The sequence below is a fragment of the Taudactylus pleione genome, unplaced genomic scaffold (genome assembly GCF_031769625.1).
Source record: "Taudactylus pleione unplaced genomic scaffold, aTauple2 ptg000454l, whole genome shotgun sequence".
Classification (NCBI taxonomy): domain Eukaryota; kingdom Metazoa; phylum Chordata; class Amphibia; order Anura; family Myobatrachidae; genus Taudactylus; species Taudactylus pleione.
In genome coordinates, this window is record NW_028284856.1 from 11544113 (window position 1) to 11568909 (window position 24797).

The following is a 24797-nucleotide window of genomic DNA, read 5'->3' on the forward strand; positions in this document are numbered from 1 at the left end:
CTGGATCATCGTAACAACGGATGCCAGCCTTCGAGGATAGGGAGCAGTAGTCCTCGATTATTACTTTCAGGGTCGATGGTCCCCTCTAGAACAGAAGTGGCCCATAAATGTGTTGGAACTCAGAGCAATTTACAATGCTCTGATAGAGGCAACAGAGTTTTTAAAGACTCGTCCGGTAAGAGTTCAGTCCGACAACGCGACGGTCGTCACTTACATCAACCGCCAAGGAGGGACTCGGAGTCGCATGGCTATGTGAGAAGTAACTCAGATCCTCCGGTGGCCCGAGAACCAGTCAGAATGGCAGCTTCATCCAGACGTGTTCAACGCGCTGATACGTCAATGGGGATGTCCTCAGGTGGACCTCATGGCGTCACGATTGAATTATCAGCTCCCATTATACATGTCAAGTCGAGATCCGCAGGCGGAAGCAGTAGACGCTCTGACAAGTCCGTGGTTCTACGACTTTGTTTACATTTTACCACCGATTCCGCTTCTTCCTCGTCTTTTAGAAAGGATAAAACAAGAGACAGCCTTTGTAATTCTCGTGGATCCAATCTGGCCTCGGAGAAGTTGTTGGACGATCAGTGGCCCCTTCCTCTGCGCCCAGATCTTCTACAGCAGGGCCTTTTCATACACCACAACTTAGTGCAGCTGCGTTTAACGGGGTGGCTCTTGAAACCGATATCCTAAGACGCAAAGGCATCCCAGACACGGTTATTCCCACCATGCTACGCGCCAGGAAGCCAGTTTCAGCTGCGCATTATCGCATCTGGCGTGCTTATATCTCACGGTGTTCCAGTCAGGCTCTTCCATCTAGGACTTCTAGTTTGTCCTGGTTTTTTGCTTTTCCTTCAGACGGGTCTGAATTCTGGCCTTCGTCTGGGAACCTTAAAGGTGCAGGTTTCTGCCCTCCATTTTCTTTCAAAGGAAATTGGCCCTCATTCCTGAGGTGCAGACGTTTCTTCAAGGGGTCTTGCGCGTGCAGCCTCCTTTTGTACCTCCAATAGCTCCCTGGGACCTTAGCTTGGTGCTTCTGTTTCTTCAGTCGCCCATGATTGAACCTTTGGAAAAGGTTGATCTTAAGTACCTGTCTTGGAAGACGGTCCTCCTCTTGGCTCTCGCTTCGGCTCGTAGGGTTTCGGAATTGGGTGCTCTGTCCTATAAGCCACCTTACCTTGTGTTTCATGCCGATAGGACAGAACTCCGGACGGTAGCCGCCTTCCTTCCCAAGGTAGTGTCGGCTTTTCATATTAATCAGCCTATTGTGGTACCGTCGTTGGTGGAGGACTCTGGTGGTCCTTCTACCTTGGATGTGGTTCGGGCTCTCCGGATCGATGTTGCCAGGACAGCGTCCCTCCGTAGTCCGTGTCGCTTTTTGTCCTCTATGATGCTGTTCGCATGGGTTTGTCAGCATCCAGGCACGTTGGATCCGGCTGACTATTCATCAGGCTTATGTTAGTGCCGACCGTTGGCCTCCTTCGTCTATTTCAGCTCATCCCACACGTTTCTGTGGGTGCGTCATGGGCGGCCAGTAGAGGAGCCTCCACATCAGTTGTGCTGTGCGGCCACTTGGTCTTCAGTTCACACGTTTGTCAGATTTTACAACTTTGATACGTTTGCTATGTCGGCATCCCGTTTTGGCCGCCTGCAGGCGCCGCAGAGCGCTCCCGCCCGTGGGGAAAACTTTGGGACGTCCCCAGCGTAAGCACCTCCAGTGTCCCCTAGTGGATGAAAGAGAAAATGGGATTTTGGTACCTACCGGTAAATCCTTTTCTCTGATTCCACAGGGGACACTGGACGCCCACCTCTGCGCTCTTAGCCTGCCTGTTCAGCTTGTTCCATATGTTGTATGATTCAGTTATTGTGTGTTCTTCTCTCCCTTTTTTACTCCGCTTGTTCTCCATCTCCTCTCGGCCTTCATTTTCTAAACTGAGTGCTGGTGGGGCATAGAGGGGGAGGAGCTTCACACTTCCAAATTATTTAAAGTGCCGGCTCCAGCTATCCACACCTCTATACCCCAGCGTAAGCACCTCCAGTGTCCCCTGTGGAATCAGAGAAAAGGATTTACCGGTAAGTACCAAAATCCCATTTTCTTATTCTGTATTGTCTTGTACTGTATGTCGCTGTTTTACGAGTTTGCTCATTTGTTAATGTATTTTGTGAGGAGCTGTGGAACCCTTGTGGCGCCATATAAATAAAGGATAATAATAATTTAATTGAGAAGTTCAAACTATACATGCAGTACTAATGATGGACACATGAGGGAGTATATCTCACGTTATAAACAATATAACGGTGCGCTGTGGATCAACCTCAAACTACCTAGTACAGTCTGCAGCTCACAAAGTTGGTTTCTGCAAAACCACTAAAAATACAGATAAAATAAAAAAAGATGAGCGCTAAAGACAAATACTATTGGATGAGTCAATACATGAAATATTTAATACCAAACAAAATGCAAAGACACAAATGAATAAAATAACAATCATACAATAAATAATATAATCGTGGACCAGCAAATCTCATAATATAAAGTGAGCAATAATGTAGCAATTCAGGCTACAATATGAAAAGATAGTTGTTCACTTAAAGCCATATATTTAGTCTCCAGACTGGTTTCTTTTAAAGAGACATAAGTTCAGGTTCCATATGGTACATGTATAGGTCACTAATAGGTTGTTATAAATGTCTAGACACCGGAGGTGTTACTCGCACAATAAATCAGAAACCCGGTTATATCCTCCTGCAGTCTCTTACTCTCCAAGCCGTATAATACACGGCTTACCGAGGTGGTACTCATACAAAGTGGTCACAGTCCCAAATGTATCCTCCACCTGTAGTCCCTTGGTCCCCACGCTGCACAGGATGACAGCGTGCCGGGGTAGTCCTAACGGCAAGACCCGAACAGCGAAGCCTATCCACGTGGTCTCTAGGTCGGCTATATGCTGTGTTGTTCCAAATATTTAAATGCTGTGTTGATAAATGGGATGACCGTGGCAGATGGTGATAGCCGTGCAGTAATAAAGGACATCTCTGCATGTACAATAAAGCGGCAGTGGAGAATAGCTTTTTGCTGAGTGCAAAAACCAATAAAGTATTCAGCTTTAAACTATATCTTTTCATATTGTACCCTGAATTGCTACATTATTGCTCACTTTATACATCGTGTAAATATACAATTTGCTGGTCCATGATCATATTATTTATTGTATGATTGTTATTTTATTAATTTGTGTCTTTGCAATTGCTTTTTTATTGGTATTAAATATTCATGTATTGACTCATCCAATAGTGTTTGTCTTTAGCGCTCATCTTATTTATTCTATCTCACATTATGTATAGAATGTTAGGGGTTAATTTACTAAGATCGAGTTCTATTTAAGAAGTGATGTTGCCCATAGCAACCAATCAGATTCTACTTCTCATTTATCTAGCACCGTCTAGAAGATAATACTTGGAATCTGGTTACTATGGGCAACATCACTTCTTAAATAGAACTCCCATCTTAAATTTACCCCTTATAGGGGTATTCAATATGGGTGCGATAACATAGTTTTTTGTGTTAATATCACTTGTTTTAGTTTTACACCGTATTCAATTTCAAAGACTTATCGCAGTTTTGAAAAGTCGTTGATAAAAAAAAAAACGGCGATAACTTTTCATTGAATAGGTGAAGAGAAGTGCAGATTGGGGTTTAGGGGTGCAGGCTTAAAAAAAATAGCCTGCACCCCTGAGATTGACATTTAAAAAAGAACTGTGTCAAAAAAAGTTTTAAAAAAAAAATAGGGACACCCCAAAAAAATTATTTAAAAATTGGGGTGCAGAAAAAATTGTTAAACAATAGGGAAATAGGTTCAGGGCTATTCTGCAAGTATGCGGCAGGTGTTTTCTAGAATAGAATTATAGCGGCAGGTGCACAAATGCAGAATTTTTGAAAACTGACATTAGGGACTTAAAAATATGCTAGTACCCATTTTCATGTACCCCAATTTTGATGGGACCCCTTAAAAAAACGAAAAAAATAACCTAAGTGCTCTTCTGCATCACTTCTTCAATGTCGGGAAAAAAGCACCTGCTGCGGCTATTTAAATCCCCGACTTTCAATTAAAGGCTAAAACGGGGGTATCCATAGTGTTCCCCCATGTTTTTACAACTTTAGGGGGGTCTTACAATTATTTTAAGGAAAAATTCGTAACTTTACGCAAATCCAACTTTGGAGTTTCCCGTTTTCGTTAATTTTATTTTGAATACGGGGATAAACGGGAGAGCGCACCATACCTTTACGCAGAATAAAACTCCGATATGAAACGTTAACTTCGCCAGGGAAGTTAACCTTTCATATTGAATACCCCTCTTTGTGTATAATCAGGTTTAAAAAAATATATTTTATGTTAAGTAATGTTTTTGGGTATCTTTTCTTGTGTGTCGGTTGCATTAATGCTTATTTTAGGAAATCTCTAATAATGTAAGTCGCATCTTTTATGCAGAAAATATTGAAAGTATAAATCTTGGCTCCAAACAGATTCTAGCAAAATGTAGAAATGAAATAAATCAAGAAAAAATTGACTACAGCTGCTGCCAAAATCAAACTAGGAATCTGTCTATTTATAGATATGGATCTCTTTTAATATCAGGGGTGTCAAACATGGCCCAAAGCTGGTCCTATAATTATTGTGGTGTTTAAAAAAAAAAAATAAAAGTAAGTGCTGACATACATTAATGCTTGCTGATATGTATATAGTACCTATTATATTAATAGGTGTGTCAATCTAATATAAAAATCACCTTTTTATATTTAAATAATAAATAAAATTTCAGCTGCTAAAAATGCTGTCCAGTTTTTCCACTGTAGTGCTCTGTTTATAGCATGGTATTTCTATGTGACAAAATTTGACCTTTTTTAATAAAAAAAAGAAAAATCCTATTTTCAGAGTCTCTACTTTTCTACCTTTTATTAAAATGTGTATGATTGACAGGTGCTGGATGTGGTGAACATTGCTAAGATGTATCCGATTTACTAATTGCAGGTCATGGGATATGAGTAAGTTTCTAAACATCCAGAGTTGTGTTAGTCGTATTAAATACCCTCGGTTTGCAAAGAAATGGATCAATATTCGCAAGAGTTATGCAAACTTTTACAAGGTTGGTACAGTGTAGTGTGCAGTGTTTGAAAGATTTTGTATGTGTATATATATATCTCTGTGTGTGTATACGTGTGTGTGTGTGTGTAATAAATATATATATATATATGTGTGTGTGTGTGTGATATAGATATATATATATAATTATTTTCTCTCTCTATTTACACTCATATATAGAGGTGTCCTTATACCCTCATTCACTGTTGCCGCAGTTGCGCCAAACATCCCTTCTCGGCATGCCAGGTCCCATGTGGCTCAGCTTGCTCCCAGCATCTTTTGCGCTCAACAAAACAGTTTCACGAGACTGCTGATTAATTTGATATGCAATTTAGAGTGTAGCTAAGACAAGCCTCTCCCAACTCTAAATCTGTGCCCCCATTTCAAATTTACCAGTCCTGCAAGGAACATGTATATTCCAAAGTGCAATTGTCTCTTAATTTTGCTTTGCGCCTAACTCTAAATGAGGCCCTTAATCTTCTTCTCTACCTTTGGTAACAGTATGTATGTAAAAATAAAAAATCTCCCCTCTCCCTCTCTCCTCCCCCACCAATGAACCAGCACATCCGTTTATAAGTGCAATAATGTATTTGTGTAAAAAGTTAGCAGCATGAAATACATAAAAATGTGGTAAGATCCCAAGGAGCATAAATGAGGCATAACGAAGGGGTTAAATACTTAGCCCAAGCCAGGGTAATCAAAGTGATTGCCAAGGCGTTATCCTCAATGGACCCACATGGTTACAGATCTGTCCGACTTCTGTTTCTGCGTTACTCACGCCTTCCTCATGAACAGAAAAACTGCAGCACAGAGCGCCATTAAATAGCCACACCAAGCATACCACACCTGCACGGGCTCAAGTCTCCGCCGCCATCCACATACGGACCGGAAGTGAGATGACGCACATGCAGGACACCCTGAACAACCCCGCTCCACGTGACAGCCCCGATCACATGATCGGGAGTGACGCAGCGGTAATCAGGGCAATACTAGCTGTGCGGTAGTCATGGTAACAACAAGCAGCACTATGGCCATAATATAACAACTTCAAAAACAGTCCATTTAAAGAATATAAGTGGATCATATTGCAACTCATCCACAAAAAAGGGAATCCATGAAACTACTCCTAAAGTATAACATCACCCGTGGATCCTAAAATGGACATTAAATATGAATTCGACATCATTTAGACTGCAACAGCCGGTTTGTCGTCTATTTAATTAAATGTCCCTGTAACCTACTTTATGTGGGTAAAACCGCATGTGCGTCATGTCACTTCCGGTCGTGATGTGGATGGGGGCTGAGACTTGAGCCCGTGCAGGTGAGTTGTGGTATGCTTGATTGGTGTGGCTATTTAATGGCGCTCTGTGCTACAGTTTTTCTGTTCATGAGGAAGGCGTGAGGAACGCTGAAACAGCGATCTGACAGATCTGTAACCATGCAAAATATATTTTTATGTATTTCATGATGCTGCTAATTTTGTAACAAATACTTTATGACAATATATAATTGCATTTAGTAACAGATGTGCTGGTTCTTTGTGAGAACTATTTGCAAATACCTTTTATATACCAAGCACTCCCTTGCTCTGTTTATAAAATAGATATATATATATATATATATATATCTATCTATATATCTCCCTCTCCCTCCCAATGTGTGTCCTGTTTTCTCCAAATTGTATTTTTCTCCTTCAACCTCTAGGGGACACTGGAGTATACACAATGGGGTATAGACGGGTGATGAGTGAAAACTGGCACTTCACATTTCTTCAGAAGAGTAGCTGACTTCTCCCGCTCTATACCCCACCTGAACCCAGTTTAGTTTAAGTGCCGAGGGAGCTGAAGGCAATTCCAGGGCCCTCAGCCACCTTTTTCTTCATTTATTTTACTACTTTTTTATGTCTCGGCTGCTTGCAGCTAGTGTCCGGGGCCACATGGTCATCTGACTGGTTAGACCCGCCACAGCTGCCTGCGGCTTGTGTCCGGGTCCCCACATGCCCACCACACACCGGCCGGCCACGCAGTGGTGAGTATTCCCAATCCCCCCGAGTCGCAGGAGTGGGAGGAGATGATATAAATTACGGATCACCCAGCCCAACATACGCTTATGCAGCTCACTGGACATAGGGACAGCAGTATAGCCTGTCCTGTGCTACCTCAGAGTACGGTTCTGCCAAAGGACCCTCCATTACTTTATTCTGCTTATATTATACTGTAGACTCAGCGTTAGTATCGCTGGCGACTTAACGTGGGCTGGGTAAGTAAATAAATGTGTGCAGTTTTCCCAGTTTCCCGCTCAAGGGGACCAGGGTGGGGGCTTCATAGAGTATTCTGTAGTTGCAGCTCCTCATAGCACGGCCATCGCTGTTATAGGCTGCGCCACATCGCTGTAGCCTCTGCTCGTAGCACGTTCTGCATCCAGAGACACGCTCCCCTGGGACTCCACTGCCTCTCTGATTCGGCGCGTTGCCTGGGGCAAAACAGAGTATTGTGCGGCGCAATGACCTGTTATAGCCTAGTGGGCTGATGCAGTGTAATCACAAATTCAGACGGAGGACCTGCCACAGCGCACACGCTGGTGTCCAGGTCCCCGTTTGTCACCCACACACCAACATGTGTGGGTGACCTAGCCGGACACTTGCTGGCTGAGCAGCAGCAGAACAGGCTTATTGCATTGCTGCAGAGTACTACAGCCAATACAGCTGTCAGGCTTCCCTTTACAGCGACACGGATCCAGCAGTAATCTGCAGGCATCCGTTGACGCGCTATTTGCAGTAGGTGTGTATCATTAATTATTCCCGGTCTGGAGGCGGAATTAGCGTCCGTCGGCGCACTCACACTTATGTCTGTGATGCAGGGGCTTTGGTTGGGAAGACCAACAGTACAGCACGCTGTACACAGACGCCCGCATCTTCACATTCCCATTCAATCCAGTGGGAACAGCAATACATAAGAGGGACAGGTGGTGTATGTCCCTGCAGCACAGTCCTAGAGTCCAGTGGCATCTAACTGTGAGAATGCCCCTTCCCCCCCGATAGAAGGGGGGTGGGTGATTATAGAGAAGGCTGAACAGGTTATAACAGTCTCTATCATCTAGAATGTCACTCTAGATCAACAATGAAAAGGCGCTGTGGTTAAATAAAATGATGTGAAATATTGTTAATCTACCTGCTGCTCTCTGAGTGGTGACTAGCCACTCCGGTGGGAAACCCAAAAAATGCAGAAATGGATGAAAGCGCAACGAGATTTAACAATCAAATCATAAATAGTACTTTATTCTTAATGGATAATAAATTAAAACTGGCAATATATCACAATAAATGAGTAAATACACATGATATATAATAAACTGAATACTGTTGACATCAATAAAACATACATGTATTAAAATTCAATAAAACACAAAATTTTGAACATTCAATATGGTGTTTGTGTTATACTAAATTATTAATGCACCTCTATCTGTAGAAAAATAATAGTCTCGAATATTGAGGATAAAACCAGTAAAAATAATCCTGGTATAAGTATATTAGCGGTGGTATTGTGCACAATACTGGCTGACCTTATGGTTGTGGCTCCCGGTTCAGACTTCACTTAACAGACGGCAGTGTCCGGAATGCCGTTCTGATGTACCTCTCACCGGACAATAGATGTGCTGACCTCCTATCAATGTAGGGGAATAAATATGAATATAAAGTGCGGTGGCAGGGAAAGATCAATCGGGAATAACCACTGAAGTAGAGCTGCTCAATAAAAGTCTGAGGACTGGTCCATGCCACGTCCTGTCTGCAGTGATACCTGTTGTTAGCCTCTGCTGTCGGCTATCGGGGCTCCGTATGCGGGAGAGCCGAGAAGAACAATGAGCTGAATATCAGCTTGTGAGCGGCCGTAATAGAAAGGCCGTGCTGGCAAACTCTGACCTCCGTCTGATGTATAAGGGCTGAGAAACGCGTTAGACCACTTCTGTTTCACATCCACTTTATGGACTTCATAGGAGTACCATACGGATTTCAATAGCTCGCTCATCACGGTGATTTTGAACCATTTACTGACGAATATCCGACGGAGGTCAGAGTTTACCAGCACGGCCCTTTCTACTACGGCCGCTAACCAGCTGATATTGAGCTCATTGTTCTTCTCGGCTCTCCCGCACACGGAGCCCCGTTAGCCGACAGCAGAGGCTAATATCCGACGGAGGTCAGAGTTTGCCAGCACGGCCCTTTCTACTACGGCCGCTCACCAGCTGATATTGAGCTCATTGTTCTTCTCGGCTCTCCCGCATACGGAGCCCCGATAGCCGACAGCAGAGGCTAACAACAGGTATCGCTGCAGACAGGACGTGGCATGGACCAGTCCTCAGACTTTTATTGTGCAGCTCTACTTCAGTTGTTATTCCCGATTTGAACTTTCCCTGCCACCGCACTTTATATTCATATTTATTCCCCTACATTGATAGGAGGTCAGCACCTCTATTGTCCGGTGAGAGGTACATCAGAACGGCATTTAGGACACTGCCGTCTGTTAAGTGAAGTCTGAACCGGGAGCCACAACCATAAGGTCAGCCAGTATTGTGCACAATACCACCGCTAATATACTTATACCAGGATTATTTTTACTGGTTTTATCCTCAATATTCAAGACTATTATTTTTCTACAGATAGAGGTGCATTAATAATTTAGTATAACACAAACACCATATTGAATGTTCAAAATTTTGTGTTTTATTGAATTTTAATACATGTATATATTTTATTGATGTCAACAGCATTCAGTTTTATATATTGTGTATTTACTCATTTATTGTGAGATATTGCCAGTTTTAATTAATTATTTATTATCCATTAAGAATAAAGTACTATTTATGATTTGATTGTTAAATCTCGTTGCGCTTTCATCCATTTCTGCATTTTTTGGGTGTCACTCTAGATGGTGATCCGCTGATATGCGCCCCACATCCTGGTCTCTAGTGCAGGGGCTAATGCAGCGCTCCAGTCACAGCATCCCGCCTAATACATTTTAAACTGAGCAGTCTATTTTTACCATATGTTGGCTCATACTGGGTTGACTATTCTAGGAATATGTCAAATGGTGCAATTGGGTCATGCAGACTCTTTCCGTATGTACTTTCATGGAAAAGCCGGGCCCTGGAGCACTCTTACATGGAGAGCAGTGCTTCTGAATACGATGCTCCCTTAGAATAGGCCAGATGGTGTAGTGTTGGCATTTCTGTCTCACACCGCTGACGTTGTGGTTTTTACTCCCGCTATGGCCCTAATTGGGTTCTCCATGCGTTTGTGCAGGGTTTTCTCACAACATACATGCCTCTAATATATGGGCTGGGAAGTTAGGCGGCATCTTGTCTAGTTGAATAATACAGGGGACATTATATACAAACTTGTGAATATTGTTCTATATGTTACTTTCAGGTTAATATCTGATTCGCCCTTATCTGGGGGCTATATTTTAAGGGCATTTTTAGAACAAGGTTATGGAGCGTACACACGGTCAGATTTGTCAGACTTGTCAGATGAACGATTTAAACGATTTGAACGATTTTACCAAAGTTTTGAACGATTTTTGAACGATTGAACGATTTTTGACTGCATTAAAATGAATGGAATCGTCCAAGTCTGACTGCAAACACATCAGATGTCAGATATCGTTATCTGACAAACGGGAACGCGCATCGTTGATCGTCCATCGTTCAGGCATGTCAGATATGAACGATTTTCCTTCAGATATGAACGACTGAACGATTTTTAAATCGTTATCGTTCATATCTGAAGGAAAAATCTGATCGTGTGTATGCACCATAAGAGCTTGCTCTTTCCACTCCACACATTGACCTGTTATTACAGTACTTACAGGTTCGGTGCACTACATACTTAGACGTTCTAGTCATATTTGAGACAGAAATTTGTGTGTATGTGGCTGCTCATATACAGTGGTCAAAAAAGTATATGACCAGCCACCGATTGTGCAAATTGTTGCACTTTAAAAGATGAGAGAGGTCTGTAATTTCCATCATAAGTACACTTTGAGACAGAATCAGAACAAAAAATTCTGCCATATTTTCCAGTGATCGGCTCACTGCTAGGGCTATGTTGTGCATGGAGGCCTTTGTCAGCCATGCTGGCAGTTCCAGTCTCACTTAGGCCCGTATTCAATTAGAGGCGAAATGTATCACGGGTGACGTCATTTAGCCAGGCGGAAAGTTTCCGCTTTATTCAATTCCAAAGACTTTTTGCGTACGCGAAAAGTCAGTGCAATGTAATCGGCAGAAAAGTTTCGCCTATGTATAGCAGGCGGAAAAAATTGCAGAATTTCGGTGTTGGGGTGCAAACTTCAGGCAACCCCCCCCTGCACCCTTGGGACAGTCCCCCAAAGTTAAGCTATGTAAAAAAAAAAAAAAAAAAAATTGACTTTAGAACACTCCAAAATAGTACTTTCATTTTGGGGGCGAAAAAGATCAAAGTTGGGGCACAAACTTAAAAACTAGCTAAATAGACTTCTGGGACAGGTCTTTTTGATTGCAGGTTCTTGGGTCAGGTGGATTTTTTACGTGTTTTTTAAAACTTGACTTTACTAACTTGAAAATGGGTGCAAGAATATTTTTAAGTACCCCAAATTTGCTGGGAGTAGTTATTTTCTTCAAAAAATACTGCTTAATGCTATTTTTCACCACTAGTGTTAATGCGCTAATTGACACAACTTAAGTACCCCAAATACCTTCATTAGGGCTAATCAGGGGCATCTATAGTGATCCCCAATGTTAGTGCATCTTTTGGGGCTTGTCAGGCTGAATTCCCCATTGTTGACAGGACTTTTCGCCTGTTTCAGTTTCGCCGGGTGCCATTTCGTGTCCTTTGGAATTGAATACGGCAAATCACGGGGACACGCACGGTAAGTTTCCGCACCTAAAACACGAGATGTAGGCAAAGTCCGGCAGGCAGAAAAGTATCGCTGGTGCGAAACTAATTGAATGCGGGCCTTAATTGCATTCCCATATAGTTGTGTCTTCCTTGGAAGTGCTATTAATCCATCCTGCAGGGACAAGTTATCGGTCTATTACATTCCTTTTTCTTTCCATCTTTCGATGGGATGGTTTGGAGGAGTTATTATTCTGACTCATCTCCATTGAGTTGGTATACTTTTTATTATTACATTCTAGATCGTTCAGTTCTCGCTAGTGACTTGCTGTATACGTCCTGTTCTTACCAGGTTTGTTTTTCAGATGGCAGAGAGAATTAAGGATTCCTGGTTCCGACTGCCATCTGACCGGCTCTACGTTATATTCTTGTCACCCGTGGGACATGCCTTATGGGTTCATGTCCGGTTATAGTTTATCCTTGTTGGTCCCTTTACCTACTCCTTGGTTTCCTTTGGGGTGGGGGGATAAATGTGATTCTAATTTATGGCTATCAATAATCCTTGATTGGCGCACATGCGCTACCAGTTCGGCTTTCTGTTTTTCATGTCCTCTCCCTACGGTATGGTGGCATGGAATCTCAGGCCTTTCTAGCATTCTCTTATCAGTCCTTCTGGTCCCCTGGGTTTACCTTCCTGGGGTGGTACTTGGCAAGCGACTCATGACCTTCCTGTGTTGGCTAGATTATATTTACCAGTTTTTTGTTTATATCCAAACCCTGCTGAATCTTCGTTACTGGTGTGGTGGTTACAGCTGTGGTCCTGAGACACTTGTGTACCCGGTTTTTCTTTTTTCTTGAGTACGGTAATCTTGGTACCTCCTCCTGTTCGATGAGGTTTCAACCTTGGGGGTGTTTTACTACATCAAGCCTTTTTTCTATCTCTTCAATCGATAGTTTGAGCCCCTAGTCTACACATACCTCAAGTAAGGTCCTGTACAGCAGTTCTGCGGTTTTCTCTTGCTCTCGCTTAGTGGTGTCAGAGCTTGTGGCTTGGTCTGTTCAATCTCCCTACTTAGTTTTCATTACAGTCTGGGTGAGCTTAGCATGAAACTTTCTAGTTGGTAATTAGATAGGCCTTCCACATAGTTCATCCTCGTGTTTTTTGTCTTGGACGGCAGCGGCTGCAATTCCTGCGTGGGCTTATGTTTTTTGAGTCTTCTCTTAATGATGCCATGATGCCATTCTACAACAGATTTGGTGGTGCTCTCTGCCACAGTGTGTTCAGTAGGGTTCTCCAGGGTAGTCTGCCAGAGTTCTTCGGCTGTCTGGTTTACCCAGTGGCTCTGGGGTCCACAGTTCATTCCTGTTACATTCTACTGTTTATTTTCTGGCAACCATTTGGTTGGTCGCAGGGTTCAACAACTTCTCTGCGCTTTCCCACCCGGGAGGCCGGCTTTGGGACTTCTCCATTGTGTGTGCTCCAGTGTCCCCTAGTGGATGAAGGAGAAAATAGGATTTTGGTACTTACCGATAAATCCCTTTTTCCGAATCCATAGGGGACACTGGACGCCCTCCCAGCGCGGTTTTTCCTTGTTATGTTCTTGTAGAGTGTTTTTTATTCAGTTGCAGTGTGTCAGTTTTTTTGTCACCTCTGTTGATGGTTCTCTGTCTTGGACCTCAGTAGTTGGTTCCTCCCTCTACTCATCTCTCCTCTATTGGTCTGCTCTACGTCTCCGCTCAGCTTGGTTAACCTTAACTGAGTTCTGGTGGTGGTGTTATAGCGCACGCATATTCCGCAGCGCTTTGCAGAGAATATCTGGCCTGCCCCAGTAGAGTTTACAGTCTATGTTCCCTACCCCACACACACACACACATACACACTAGGGTTACATTTTGTTGGGGACCAAATAACCTACCAGTATGCATCTCCCCCTTGTGTTGCTATACGCAACCTCCACAAAACTGTCTGTATGTAGAAGGGCATTTTTGGCAAGCACATACAGTAGGGTGCTCCATGAAATGATGAGCCCACTTGCTATCTAAACCAGTGCATAGCAACACAGTGCCTAGAAAGGACAAAGTGGTCTTAGTTTAGCTGTAATCAGGTTACCGTGGAGAAAGTTATTCATTCTCCAGCTGCACCCTCGCTGCATGTCAGCATCGCATCACCATACTTTCGTATGGAGAGTGCAAATCATAAAGGAACAGATATCAGAGCTGCGTACAGATTCTCCATCTGAGGATGGCGTAATCTGTACCGCAAGCTCTGTCGGGTACCCGGCACAGGCTCTGCCCCCATTTCCCAACATCCTTTGCAGCAGGGTTGACGTGACCTACTGCTCTCAGACGCCGGTGCATGCGCAGTGATTATAGAGGGGGAGGAGCCAGCTACTCTTCTGAAGAAATTTAAAGTGCCAGGTTCCACTCATCACCCGTCTATACCCCATTGTGTATGCTCCAGTGTCCCCTATGGATTCGGAGAAAGATTTATCGGTAAGTACCAAAATCCTATTTTTAATGTGCAGGTTCCAAGAAATCACACAAAACTGCTAATGATGCTAGAAAAGCTGGGAATGCGTTATGATGGCCGTCTTCATTGTGGTCTCGATGATTCTAAGAATATTGCCCGGATTGCTATCCGCATGCTACAAGATGGCTGTGAGCTACGAGTAAACGAAAGAATGCACACAGGGAAGTTAATGAGTGTGCCCACCTCCCTACCATTTGAAGGAGCTGCCAGTCCTCAAAATCCACAGTTCAAAAATTAGCTTTTTATTTTCTTGTAATTATATTTGTTTGTTTTTTGTGCTCTTTGAGCATTTTTAGAGCACTTTAAATTGTTTTTAAAAACGTATGCAAGCCTTTAATGGTCTCTGTACATTTGCGTGACTTGTAAACTGTGGAAAGTGATCTGATGTTACTTCATGAATAATAATGGATTATTATACTGATTTCAGCAATAAAATTGTCAAAAACACAGTGCTTTGATTTAGACTATTTAGCTTTAGATTTAATTATACAGACTCTTAACCAAAATGATACTAAGATTTGTACTGGGGTTTCCAGTAAGACATGCAGTCAATTAAATGTCAACATTGTCAGAATGCTGATGTTAGGATTAGGCTGTGGTTCACACTTAGACCAAGATTGTAATGGGGAATCCCATTGTGGATTTGTAAAATGTCGACATTATGTCAGTGTTGTCATTGTGAATGTCAACACCTGACATGTAGACATTCTGATTGTCGACAATATATACTACACCCTCCAGTAAGACTAATGGTGCATACATAAGGTCAGATCTGTCAGATGAATGATTGAGCGATTTGACCAACGATTTGAATGATTTCAGACAGTATTAAAATGAATGAAATCATCAATCTGACTACAAACACAGACGTTGTTGGATATTATCTGACTTGCGGGAACGTGCACCGTTCATCGTTGCAGGCCCACATGTCAGATTTTCTTTCAGATATGAACTATTTTTAAAATAGATATCGTTCATATCTGACCGTGTGTATGCACCATAATGATGTCTACCTTTTACAATGAAGCACTAGACTTCTTCCTTGCTGCATCCCAGGTGGGGTACAGAAACTGATATGGAACAAAAGTCATGAATACTGTATGATCTAATATCCTTGGTGTGTACGTACTTCCCTGCACAATGTGTATGCCTTTCCATTGTTTATCCTGTTTTATTGAATTATTGTATCTTTATGCCACATTCCTCCCTTTACATTTAACACTTTGCTTTATTTTTCCCACCGGCTATACCTAAGAATTAAAACTCAACAAATTCACAAATATGCTAATACTTCTGTTTTCCTGGTCTGACATTCTCTCTTTTTGGTTGAGCTCCTGATTGATGACCTTTTTATATGTGAAAATGAACTGCACCCACAGTAAATATTGCATTTGCTTTATCTAAGGCGTCAAGCTTGTGTACTGGTCCTAAGAACACTAGGGTGACATCTAGGGTTATATTTACTAAAGTGAGCGTTTTTAGAAGTGGAGATGTTGCCCATAGCAACCAATCAGAGTCTACATATCTGCTGAAGGTGCTAGATTAATAATAGCTAGAATCTGGTTGCTATGGGCAACATCTCCACTTCTAAAAACCTGCAGCTTAGTAAATATATCCCCTAGTATCAGTAAGTTACTGTAGAGAGTACAGAACAAGTTTGCCAAATCTCTCCCTTTTTAATAAGCAACACATGAATTACACATGTTGTGTGGATGGCTGACTTCTAGTGATATACTAACTATAGCCTATAGTTAGTTTATCCCTAGAAGTCAGCCATCCACAGAACCTTTGTAAGTCACGTGTTGCTTATTAAAATGACCGATTTGGCAAACTTGGCACAGAAAAGGTCACCTTGATACATCCTCACCATGGGGTCACATGATCAGTGGCAACCGGTGTCGAGGGGGTATATTGGCCATAACCAACATGTTCTGATTGAATATATTTGTATTGATATATTCTAAGGTCAATTAACAAGTCCATTGCTCTGTACTTGGAAATCTAACTAAATAGACACCATTACTAGTGACACATCTGTAAACCAGTGGTTCCAAACCCTGGTACTCAAGGCACCCTAAAGGTACATATCCACTACGCGACCTTACTGAGCGATTGCACTATTATGACATCGTAATCGTGCAATTGCTCAGTAATCGGCAGCAAATCGGGCATTTAAATTTCAAAAACGACCAGCGATGCGCGCGCCCGCTGGTTGTTTTTTACATCTATCTTTGTCCGAACATGCTGGGCGACCTGACGACATTGTCAGGTTGCCCATGTTCGGGAATTATGTGCCTACACTGAACGATCAATCGTTCAGTGTAGGCACTGCACCCCTCGGGAGATGACTGCATGATTACGATCTCATAATCATGCCGTCGTCCCGGGATCTTGTAATGGATACGCACCTTTACAGTCCAGGTTTTAAGGCTATCCGTGCTTAAGCATACTTGACTTATTTAGTACCTCAATCAGGTTGATTATACCAGCTATTTAAAAGCATGGATATCCTTCAAACCTGGACCATAAGGGTACCTTGAGGACTGAGTTTGGAAAACCCCAGTGTAAACAATTGTGTGGTTCCTGGAATACTTAGGAGTTAAACTCTTGTGCACCATGTCTTGGATTCTAACTATGCAATATTTGTGATGGTTAAGAACTGCAATCTGATGTACAGATACTATATAAAATGATTAGTATCTAAATTGCTAGATGGATGCATATATGATGCTAAGGCCTCCTTTTTGTAATGTTAATTCTGTGACGACTGTCTCCTGTGCTTTGCAGAAGGGGTGTAAGAGAAAAATATGGGTCATTGGGAGATGTTTTGCAAGTGAATTATTTTTCATTATTATATAACTTCATTTTTTTAAGTCCATATACAGATCTAATTGACAATCGATAGAATAGCCAAATATTTACAACCCACGTTTTAAATTTTTAATGTGTGTGTGCAATACTAAACTAAATAACTTTCTTTTTCTTCACTCTGAAATAAAGTCTGAATCCATTTTGTTTAAAGACACTACAGAGCATGCATGTTTGATTTCAACACAGATGCAATTGCATTAATTTATCCAGGCTCTCAAGAAATAGGTTAAGTGCAAACAAAACAGCTGTGCCAAGTTCAGAGCAGTGCCCCATCTTAACTGTAGGTGTCACTGTTGTTCTGTCTTCAGTTTTCACATTACTCCGTTCGTATGACATTTAAAAGTAAATTTGCCTACGTGCTCTCATGTACCTCTGGGTAGACAGGAATAATAATTGGTGAAGCAGATATTGTAACTTATTTTTTCAGTCTTCTAAAGACCTTACAAATAGTGTACTATGTGTTCTCTAATAAAAATATTATATAGGTCTGACTGCTAAACTGTCATGCTGAACTGATGTACCTTATCAAGCAAGGTTGGGCACAGGATCACGGCAGTCAAAATCCCAACGCCGGCATCCTGACAGAGTTAGGATACCGTCGCCTGTTGGAAGGTATCCTAACCTTTCTCCTGCCCCTAATCCTCCCTGCCTGCTTCCTAAACCTAACCCTCCCCCCTAGTGCCTAATCCCGCTACTTGCCTTCGGGATGTGGCACCAGGATTATGAAAGGTGTTGGGATTCCAGTGCCAGTATTCTAAGCACTGGAATCCCCTCTGCTGGGATATTGACCGCATCCCCTTTATCGCAGTGATCAGTTTATTATATGGCAAACCGATATATATGTTATTACTCCCTGCTATTGTCTTTGGTCTGTGTAGTGACTGCTGTCTTGTTTAGTTTCTAGCCTTCCTGCCTGTTTTCTTAGGCTCATTAGTAGTATGTGGATACTACATTTACTCCTGTATGATAAAGTATAAGGTTGTGTTCATTATAAAAAGGAGAATTAACTTGGTTCACTTTGGGGCATTTTTCTAGGGATGAACTGATACTGAGTTGTATATATTTCTGTGGCCAGACCGCCCCTACCTGGATTCTTTATATCATATATGTCTTCTGAGTGCAAAAGAAATGCCTGATATTAGGCATAAATATGTGTACACACAGCTTTGCATAGCCCACAATTCTGTCGATATGCCACTTCTCTGAGCTTTGGTTGCAATGGGGAATTTACATGTAGTCCGTCATGCCTCCTTAAGCCATAAGAGGAAATGTGATTTGAATTGCATATGACATTCCATCGCCTTAACCTGCATAGTGGCTCTGGGAAATATGCGCAGTGTGTAAATACACAAGTAAAACTCAGCAAATGGACTATCGCTGAACGCTTCACAAATTGCCTTGTATATGCTTACAGGCAGGAGTGTTTTAGGCAATTAGAAAATAGAATGTTCTTTTTACTTCTTATTAAAGATGCAACCATTTATTATTGAATATTGAACATTTTCTGAGGTCATGTGAACTAGATATATCGCCAAAACAGATTTCTCCTTTTGACAATATTATAGACCAACTTGTGGAAAAGTTACTGTTTCCCTAAAATACACAAGGGTATAGCGCCACCTCTAGGCTGGCCTGTTGTGTCTGCTTTTGTCTCTTCTTTTTTTTTTTTTAGAAGCCACAGTAAAATGGTTAACATTTTTGTTACCACAGGTTTTTAGTTTACCTTCATTCACTATAATGCTTGATATTAATCCTGTTATTTCATTGCTGCAGGCTATAGATGGCACACAGGTATCATTATTGGTACCTTTAGACATTGTCAGCAAATATGCCACATTTACTGACATTGTTAGTAATTAACAATCTCTTGCAGGGATTGTCAAGTATTTATTTTATTTAGTAACCGTTTCTTATATAGCGCAGCATATTCCGTTGCAATTTACAATTGGAAACATTTCTAGAACAAAACAGGGTAATAACAGACAGAGGTCAGAGGGCCCTGCTTGCAAGCTTACAATCTATAGGGAAATAGGCATTGATACACAAGGATAGGTGCTATATATTGCAATTTGGTCCAGCCAGAATGCAGAGTTTCTTGGTTGGCTGCATGATCCAGTCACACAGTAATGTCGGCCAAATGTCAGGAGTATGTGAAAGAAAGACAATGTGTGAGGTTATGTGTGGACTGTGAGAGGGGATGTAATAAGACATGGAAGCTATGAAGGTTATGTGGTCAGTTCTGGGATCTGATAAGACTTATTGTGCCTGGTAAGCCATTCCATAGAGTGGGTGCAGCCCGAAGAAAGTCCTGTAACCGTGAATGGGAGCAAGTAAAGCGTGGGGATGAGAAACACAGATCTTGTGCTGAGCAAAGAGGTCTGGTATGGTACACCCTAGTACAGAGTTTCCCAAACCCTGCCATTACAGTCCACGTTTTAAGAATATCTATGGTTGAGTTCAGATGGTTAAAATCAAATTGACTGAGGTACTAATTAAGTCACCTATGCTTAAGAATGGATATCCTTAAAACCTGGAGTGTAATGGTGGAGTTTGGGAAACTGCCCTAGTGCATCCATTATTATGGAATATAATTTCTTCTTTGGGATCCACAGGGATACATGGGGGATATTATGGTTGGAAGACCAGGCACCAAACAGTTAAAGTTTTGGCTCTCAGAATGTCCCGGGTCCTCCTCCCATATATACCCCGCCCCTAGCCATAGGACTTCAGTTTTGTTGTTTGGTGCGGCAGGACTCTGATGCACTTTTGTAATAGGAGGACTGCTTAGAGTAGTCCTAAGCTTTTATTTTGTTTTAAGTTATTTTGAGTTGGCAGTACCAAGCGTCTGTATTAAGACTCATGCACTGCGACTCCATCTACCTCCGCCAGGCCGCAGCATCAGTAATTGTGCTGGTGAATTCGGCAGGTCGTGGCTGAATCTTAGCTAACAGCGAGGCTGTGACCTGGACTGCATCGGATGCTTGGAGATGTCAGGTAAAGCAACTCCTCGCTTACGGGGAATCGCACGTGGCAGTCCTTGCTTCTGGTGTCAGACGCACCAGAAGCTGCTGCTGTAAGGACCGGGATTGTTCGCATCCTTACTTCACCAGCTGGGGCCCTATCGTCTGACGCCAGGGATCTGCAGCAGACACAATCTGCTGCCACGAGGCCAGCGTGCCCGGCTGGTTAATGTAGCTTAGGAGAGGTAAGCGCTCCCCCGGCAGCTCCGACCCATACGCAGTCCCAAGAAGGGTTTTGCACCTCTGGGTTGCTCCGCCTACCCTCCACGTGTATGAGACTCTCTCACGATCCACGCAGTGCACCCGGTAGCTGTGGTCTCAGGAGGGTCAGCCTCCCTGTGTACCTCTCTTTTGGTTAAGGTATATGGTGCTCTATGTCCTACCATTCCTTTGCGTTGCTGTAGCTGATTTTAGAGCCAATTGTAATTATATGTGTGTGTATGTGACTATATTTTCTAGTTGCTGACTGATACGGTTTTTATTTCTATCTGTCAATTATAACTATCACTGTTATTTCTTGCTGAAGTACTTCACATTCATTGAGTTTTTGTGAAGGCTGTCACATAACTTTGCGACTGTGCCTTTTACTTTGAATATGTCAAAAGATAAAGGGAAACAGGAGGGGAGCCACCTGTGCTGGTTTCATGTTAATCCTGTAAGGCTTGTGTGTTCTCACAGGACATAAGGGAGGGTTTGTGTGTTGACACTTCTAAAGTACCACCTTACCAGTCCGGTTTACCTGTTGGGGAAGAACTATCTTGGGTTTCCTCATTGTCCCAGGTTATGATGCAGGTGGTGGATCATTTGGCTACTCCATCGATGCCTCCTTGGATGGGGTGTCCACATATGTTATCACATCATATACATTCCGCAATAAGGGATGTTGATGGCCATTCTAGTCAGTGTGTGGCAGCATCTAATTTTGATAACAGACCCGTAGTGACTAAAGCGCCTAAACGTAAGTTATCTCAGTCTGGCAAACATGGATTCAGATGCATCATCAGAGGAATCTGATGCACAGGGTTCCTCTCCAGGATCTACTTCTGAGGAGGAGGATCATCAATCTACTGTGGATGTTACTACTTTGAGAGCGGCTAAATCAGTCCTAGATATTCAGGATGATGAACCTGCTCATAGTAAGAAGACTCCGGTGTTTAAGCTCACTTAGCTTATTGAAGAGACATGGGGTAACCCTGATAAGCGGTTTTATGCAGATAGGAAGTGGGAGGTACCTCCTACTGTGTATGTTCTTGTAACGCATTTAATCAGAAATGCTACATTGCCTATTCCATCAGCATCTTCTCTCAGTGATTCCACAGATAAAAAATTGAAGCCTGTCTAAAGGCAATATTCTCATCATCTGGAGCTGTTACTCGTCCGGCTATAGCTGGAGCCTGGGTAGCCAAGGCTGTTGAAGGGATTGAGGCATTGGAAAATTCTCTACCAAATGCTACCAGAGAACAGGTGATGAATATCTCCCACATACAGGAAGCTGCTTCCTATCTGGGAGGAGCTGCAGTGGATGCTGGAATTTTAGCTTCTAAGGCATCAGCAGCATCCATAGTAGCACGCAGGGCCCTTTGGTTAAAATCTTGGAAAGCTGATACAGGATCAAAGCAGGTGCAGGAAGTTTAACCTTTTCATGGAAAGGTACTTTTTTGAGTAAAGTTGGATAACATAATTTCTACTCTGGCGACTTCAAAATCAGCAGGTCTGCCATCTAAGTCAAATAGTTAGGCAGGTTTCTTTTCAGTCCTTCCGTCCTCAGGAAAGAAGTAAGGTACAGAATTCTTCTAGGTCTACTAGTTTTTGTAAGTCAAAACGACAAACTAATGCAAGACGTTCAGCTTCTAAGCCGGAACACAAGCCCTTGGCCTGATGGAGCGGGCCTCCTGGGGGATCCCATGGTGGAGGGCCGACTGCGGATTATTGGCATCAAACTACAGATGCCTGGGTCCGAGAAGTGGTCTCTCAGGGGGTATGCCCTCGCTTTCAGGAGACATCCCCGCCAGAAGTTTTTTTTTTTTTTTTGCAACAAAGCCTCCATCAGATGTGGACAAAACCTTGGCTTGTCAGGAAGCCATTCATTCCCTGCTACAGGCATGGGTAATAGTCCCAGTTCCTGTGTCTCAACAGGGAAGGGGTTATTACGCCAAATCTATTTCTGGTCCAGAAGCCGAATGGGGCATATCGCCCTATATTGAATCTAAAAACCCTCAACCAGTTTATCCATGTTCCCAAATTCCGCATGGAAACTCTCCGGTCAATTATTTTGGCTATGGAGCCGGGAGATTACGTGGTTTCCCTGGATATTCAGGATGCGTATCTGCATATTCCAGTTATCCCATCCCACCAGCAATTTGCTGTCCTTCAGCAACATTACCAGTTTCAAGCTCTACCCCTTGGCCTTTCTACGGCTCCCCGGGTGTTTACCAAAATAATGTCCTTCATGACTGCTTATCTCAGGCGTCGGGGAGTCAGAATTCTTTCCACATCTGGACGACCTTCTGATATTGGCACAGACTCCGGTGGTTTTGCAAAACCATCTTCAACTGATCCTGCCTAGCATTTGTAGGCAGGCTATGGTCACAAATTGGAAGAAATCACTTTATCCAACACAGCAGATGGTACGTCTGGGGAGCATTTCTAAATTCTCAGGCACAAAGGGTGTTTCTGGACAAGATTGGGGGCCTTATCAAAATGGATACACATGCTGCTATGCAAGCGAAAGGTATCCATTCTGTCAGCAATGCAGGTGCTGGGATCAATGATATCGACCTTCGACATGGTGGGGTATGCTCAGTTCCATTCCAGGCCTCTGCAAAGGTTAATTCTCCAGGTGGAACAGAGTATCATTTGTCACTCCCTTCTGTGGTGGCTAAAAAAGGAGCATCTCAACGAAGGGTGACCACTCTGGATTCCAAATTGGGTGCTTCTCACCATGGACGCCAATTTTCGCAGATGGGGCAGTGACGGTTCACATCTTCCAGGCGAGATGGACAAATCAAGTAAGGCATCTGGCAATAAACATTTTGGAACTGCGAGCAGTATACAAAGCACCAGGACCTGCTTCAGGGCAGGTCTGTCCAGATCCAGTCAGACAACGCGACACTAGTGGCTTACCTCAATCATCAGGGTGGCACAAGAAGTTATGCGGCCATGAATGAAGTGACAAAGTTCTCATTTGGGCAGAACGTCATCTTCCGGCCATCTCGGCAATATTCATTCCGGGAGTACTCAATTGGGAAGCAGACTTCCTAAGTCGCCAGGACATACACGCTGGAGAGTGGTCTCTCCATCTGGGAGTGTTTGAGCTCCTGGTAAACAAATGGGGTCTACCAGAGAGAGATCTCATGGCCTTATGCCACAACAAGGTCCACAGGTACGGGGCCAGGTCTAGAGACCCAACAGCAGCCCTCGTGGACGCACTGGCAGTAAGATGGGACTTCAAGTTGGCGTATCTTTCCTCCAATTTCCCTCCTCCCAAGAGTTCTCAGGAAATTCAAGCAGGAAGGCGGAACAGTAATACTGGTGGCTCCTGCTTGGCCCAGAAGTCATTGGTGCACCGACATACAGAATCTGTCGGCAGACAGTCCATATCCTCTTCCTCTGTGGCAGGATCTGCTAATGCAGGGTCCCTGCCGACATCTAGACTTGCCCTCTCATGCTTTGACGGTGTCGCTTTTGAATCTTCCATCCTAAAAGCAAAGGGATTTTCCAGTTCTGTAATTCAAACGATGCGAAGAGCACGGAAGCCTGCTTCTGCCCGTATTTATTACAGAGTTTGGCATTCTTTTGGTCAATGGTGTTTAAGATTTCCAAGATACTCGCTATTCTGCAGGCAGGGTTAGACAATGGTCTCCGCCTGGCCACTTTGAGAGTGCAGGTTTCTGCATTATCAGTCTGGTTCCAGAAGACGATTGCTTAACTACCAGATCTTTAGAATTTTTTTTTCCAAGGAGTCATGCAAGTTCAGCCTCCTTTTTGTTCCACTGATAACACTGTGGGATTTGTCGTTGGTTTTTAAGGGGTTACAAACTTCCCCATTTGAACTTTTAAACTTTGTAGATTTGAAGTGGTTGACAGCAAAGACACACTCTTTCTTGCTATTTCTTCTGCTCGCAAAGTCTCTGATCTGGCAGCGCTCTCTTGTCGCTCCCCGTTTTTGATTTTTTTTTTCACCAGGATAAAGCTGTTCTTCGTACAAGGGAGAGTTACCTTCCTAAGGTAGTGTCCTGTTTTCATGTAAACAGTTTCCAGCTTTTCAAGCTCCAGACCTTTCTGTAGGTGAAGCTTCCCTGGATGTAGTTCGTGCTCTCGTATTTATGTGAGGCGTACAAATTGTGTTAGAAAATCAGTTTCTCTCT

General features: G+C 43.0%; 1 protein-coding gene across 1 annotated transcript in view; it reads left to right on the forward strand.

Moving 5' to 3' along the window:
- ERI1 (exoribonuclease 1) overlaps positions 1–14988 on the forward strand; it is a 47934-nt gene extending 32946 nt beyond the window's left edge. The window contains exons 6-7 of the mRNA XM_088448264.1: positions 5028–5142; positions 14535–14988. Of these exons, the coding sequence (XP_088304390.1) occupies positions 5028–5142; positions 14535–14777 (358 nt within the window). The 3' untranslated portion in view covers positions 14778–14988. The remainder of the gene's footprint in view (positions 1–5027; positions 5143–14534) is intronic.
- Positions 14989–24797: the final 9809 nt, after the last annotated feature.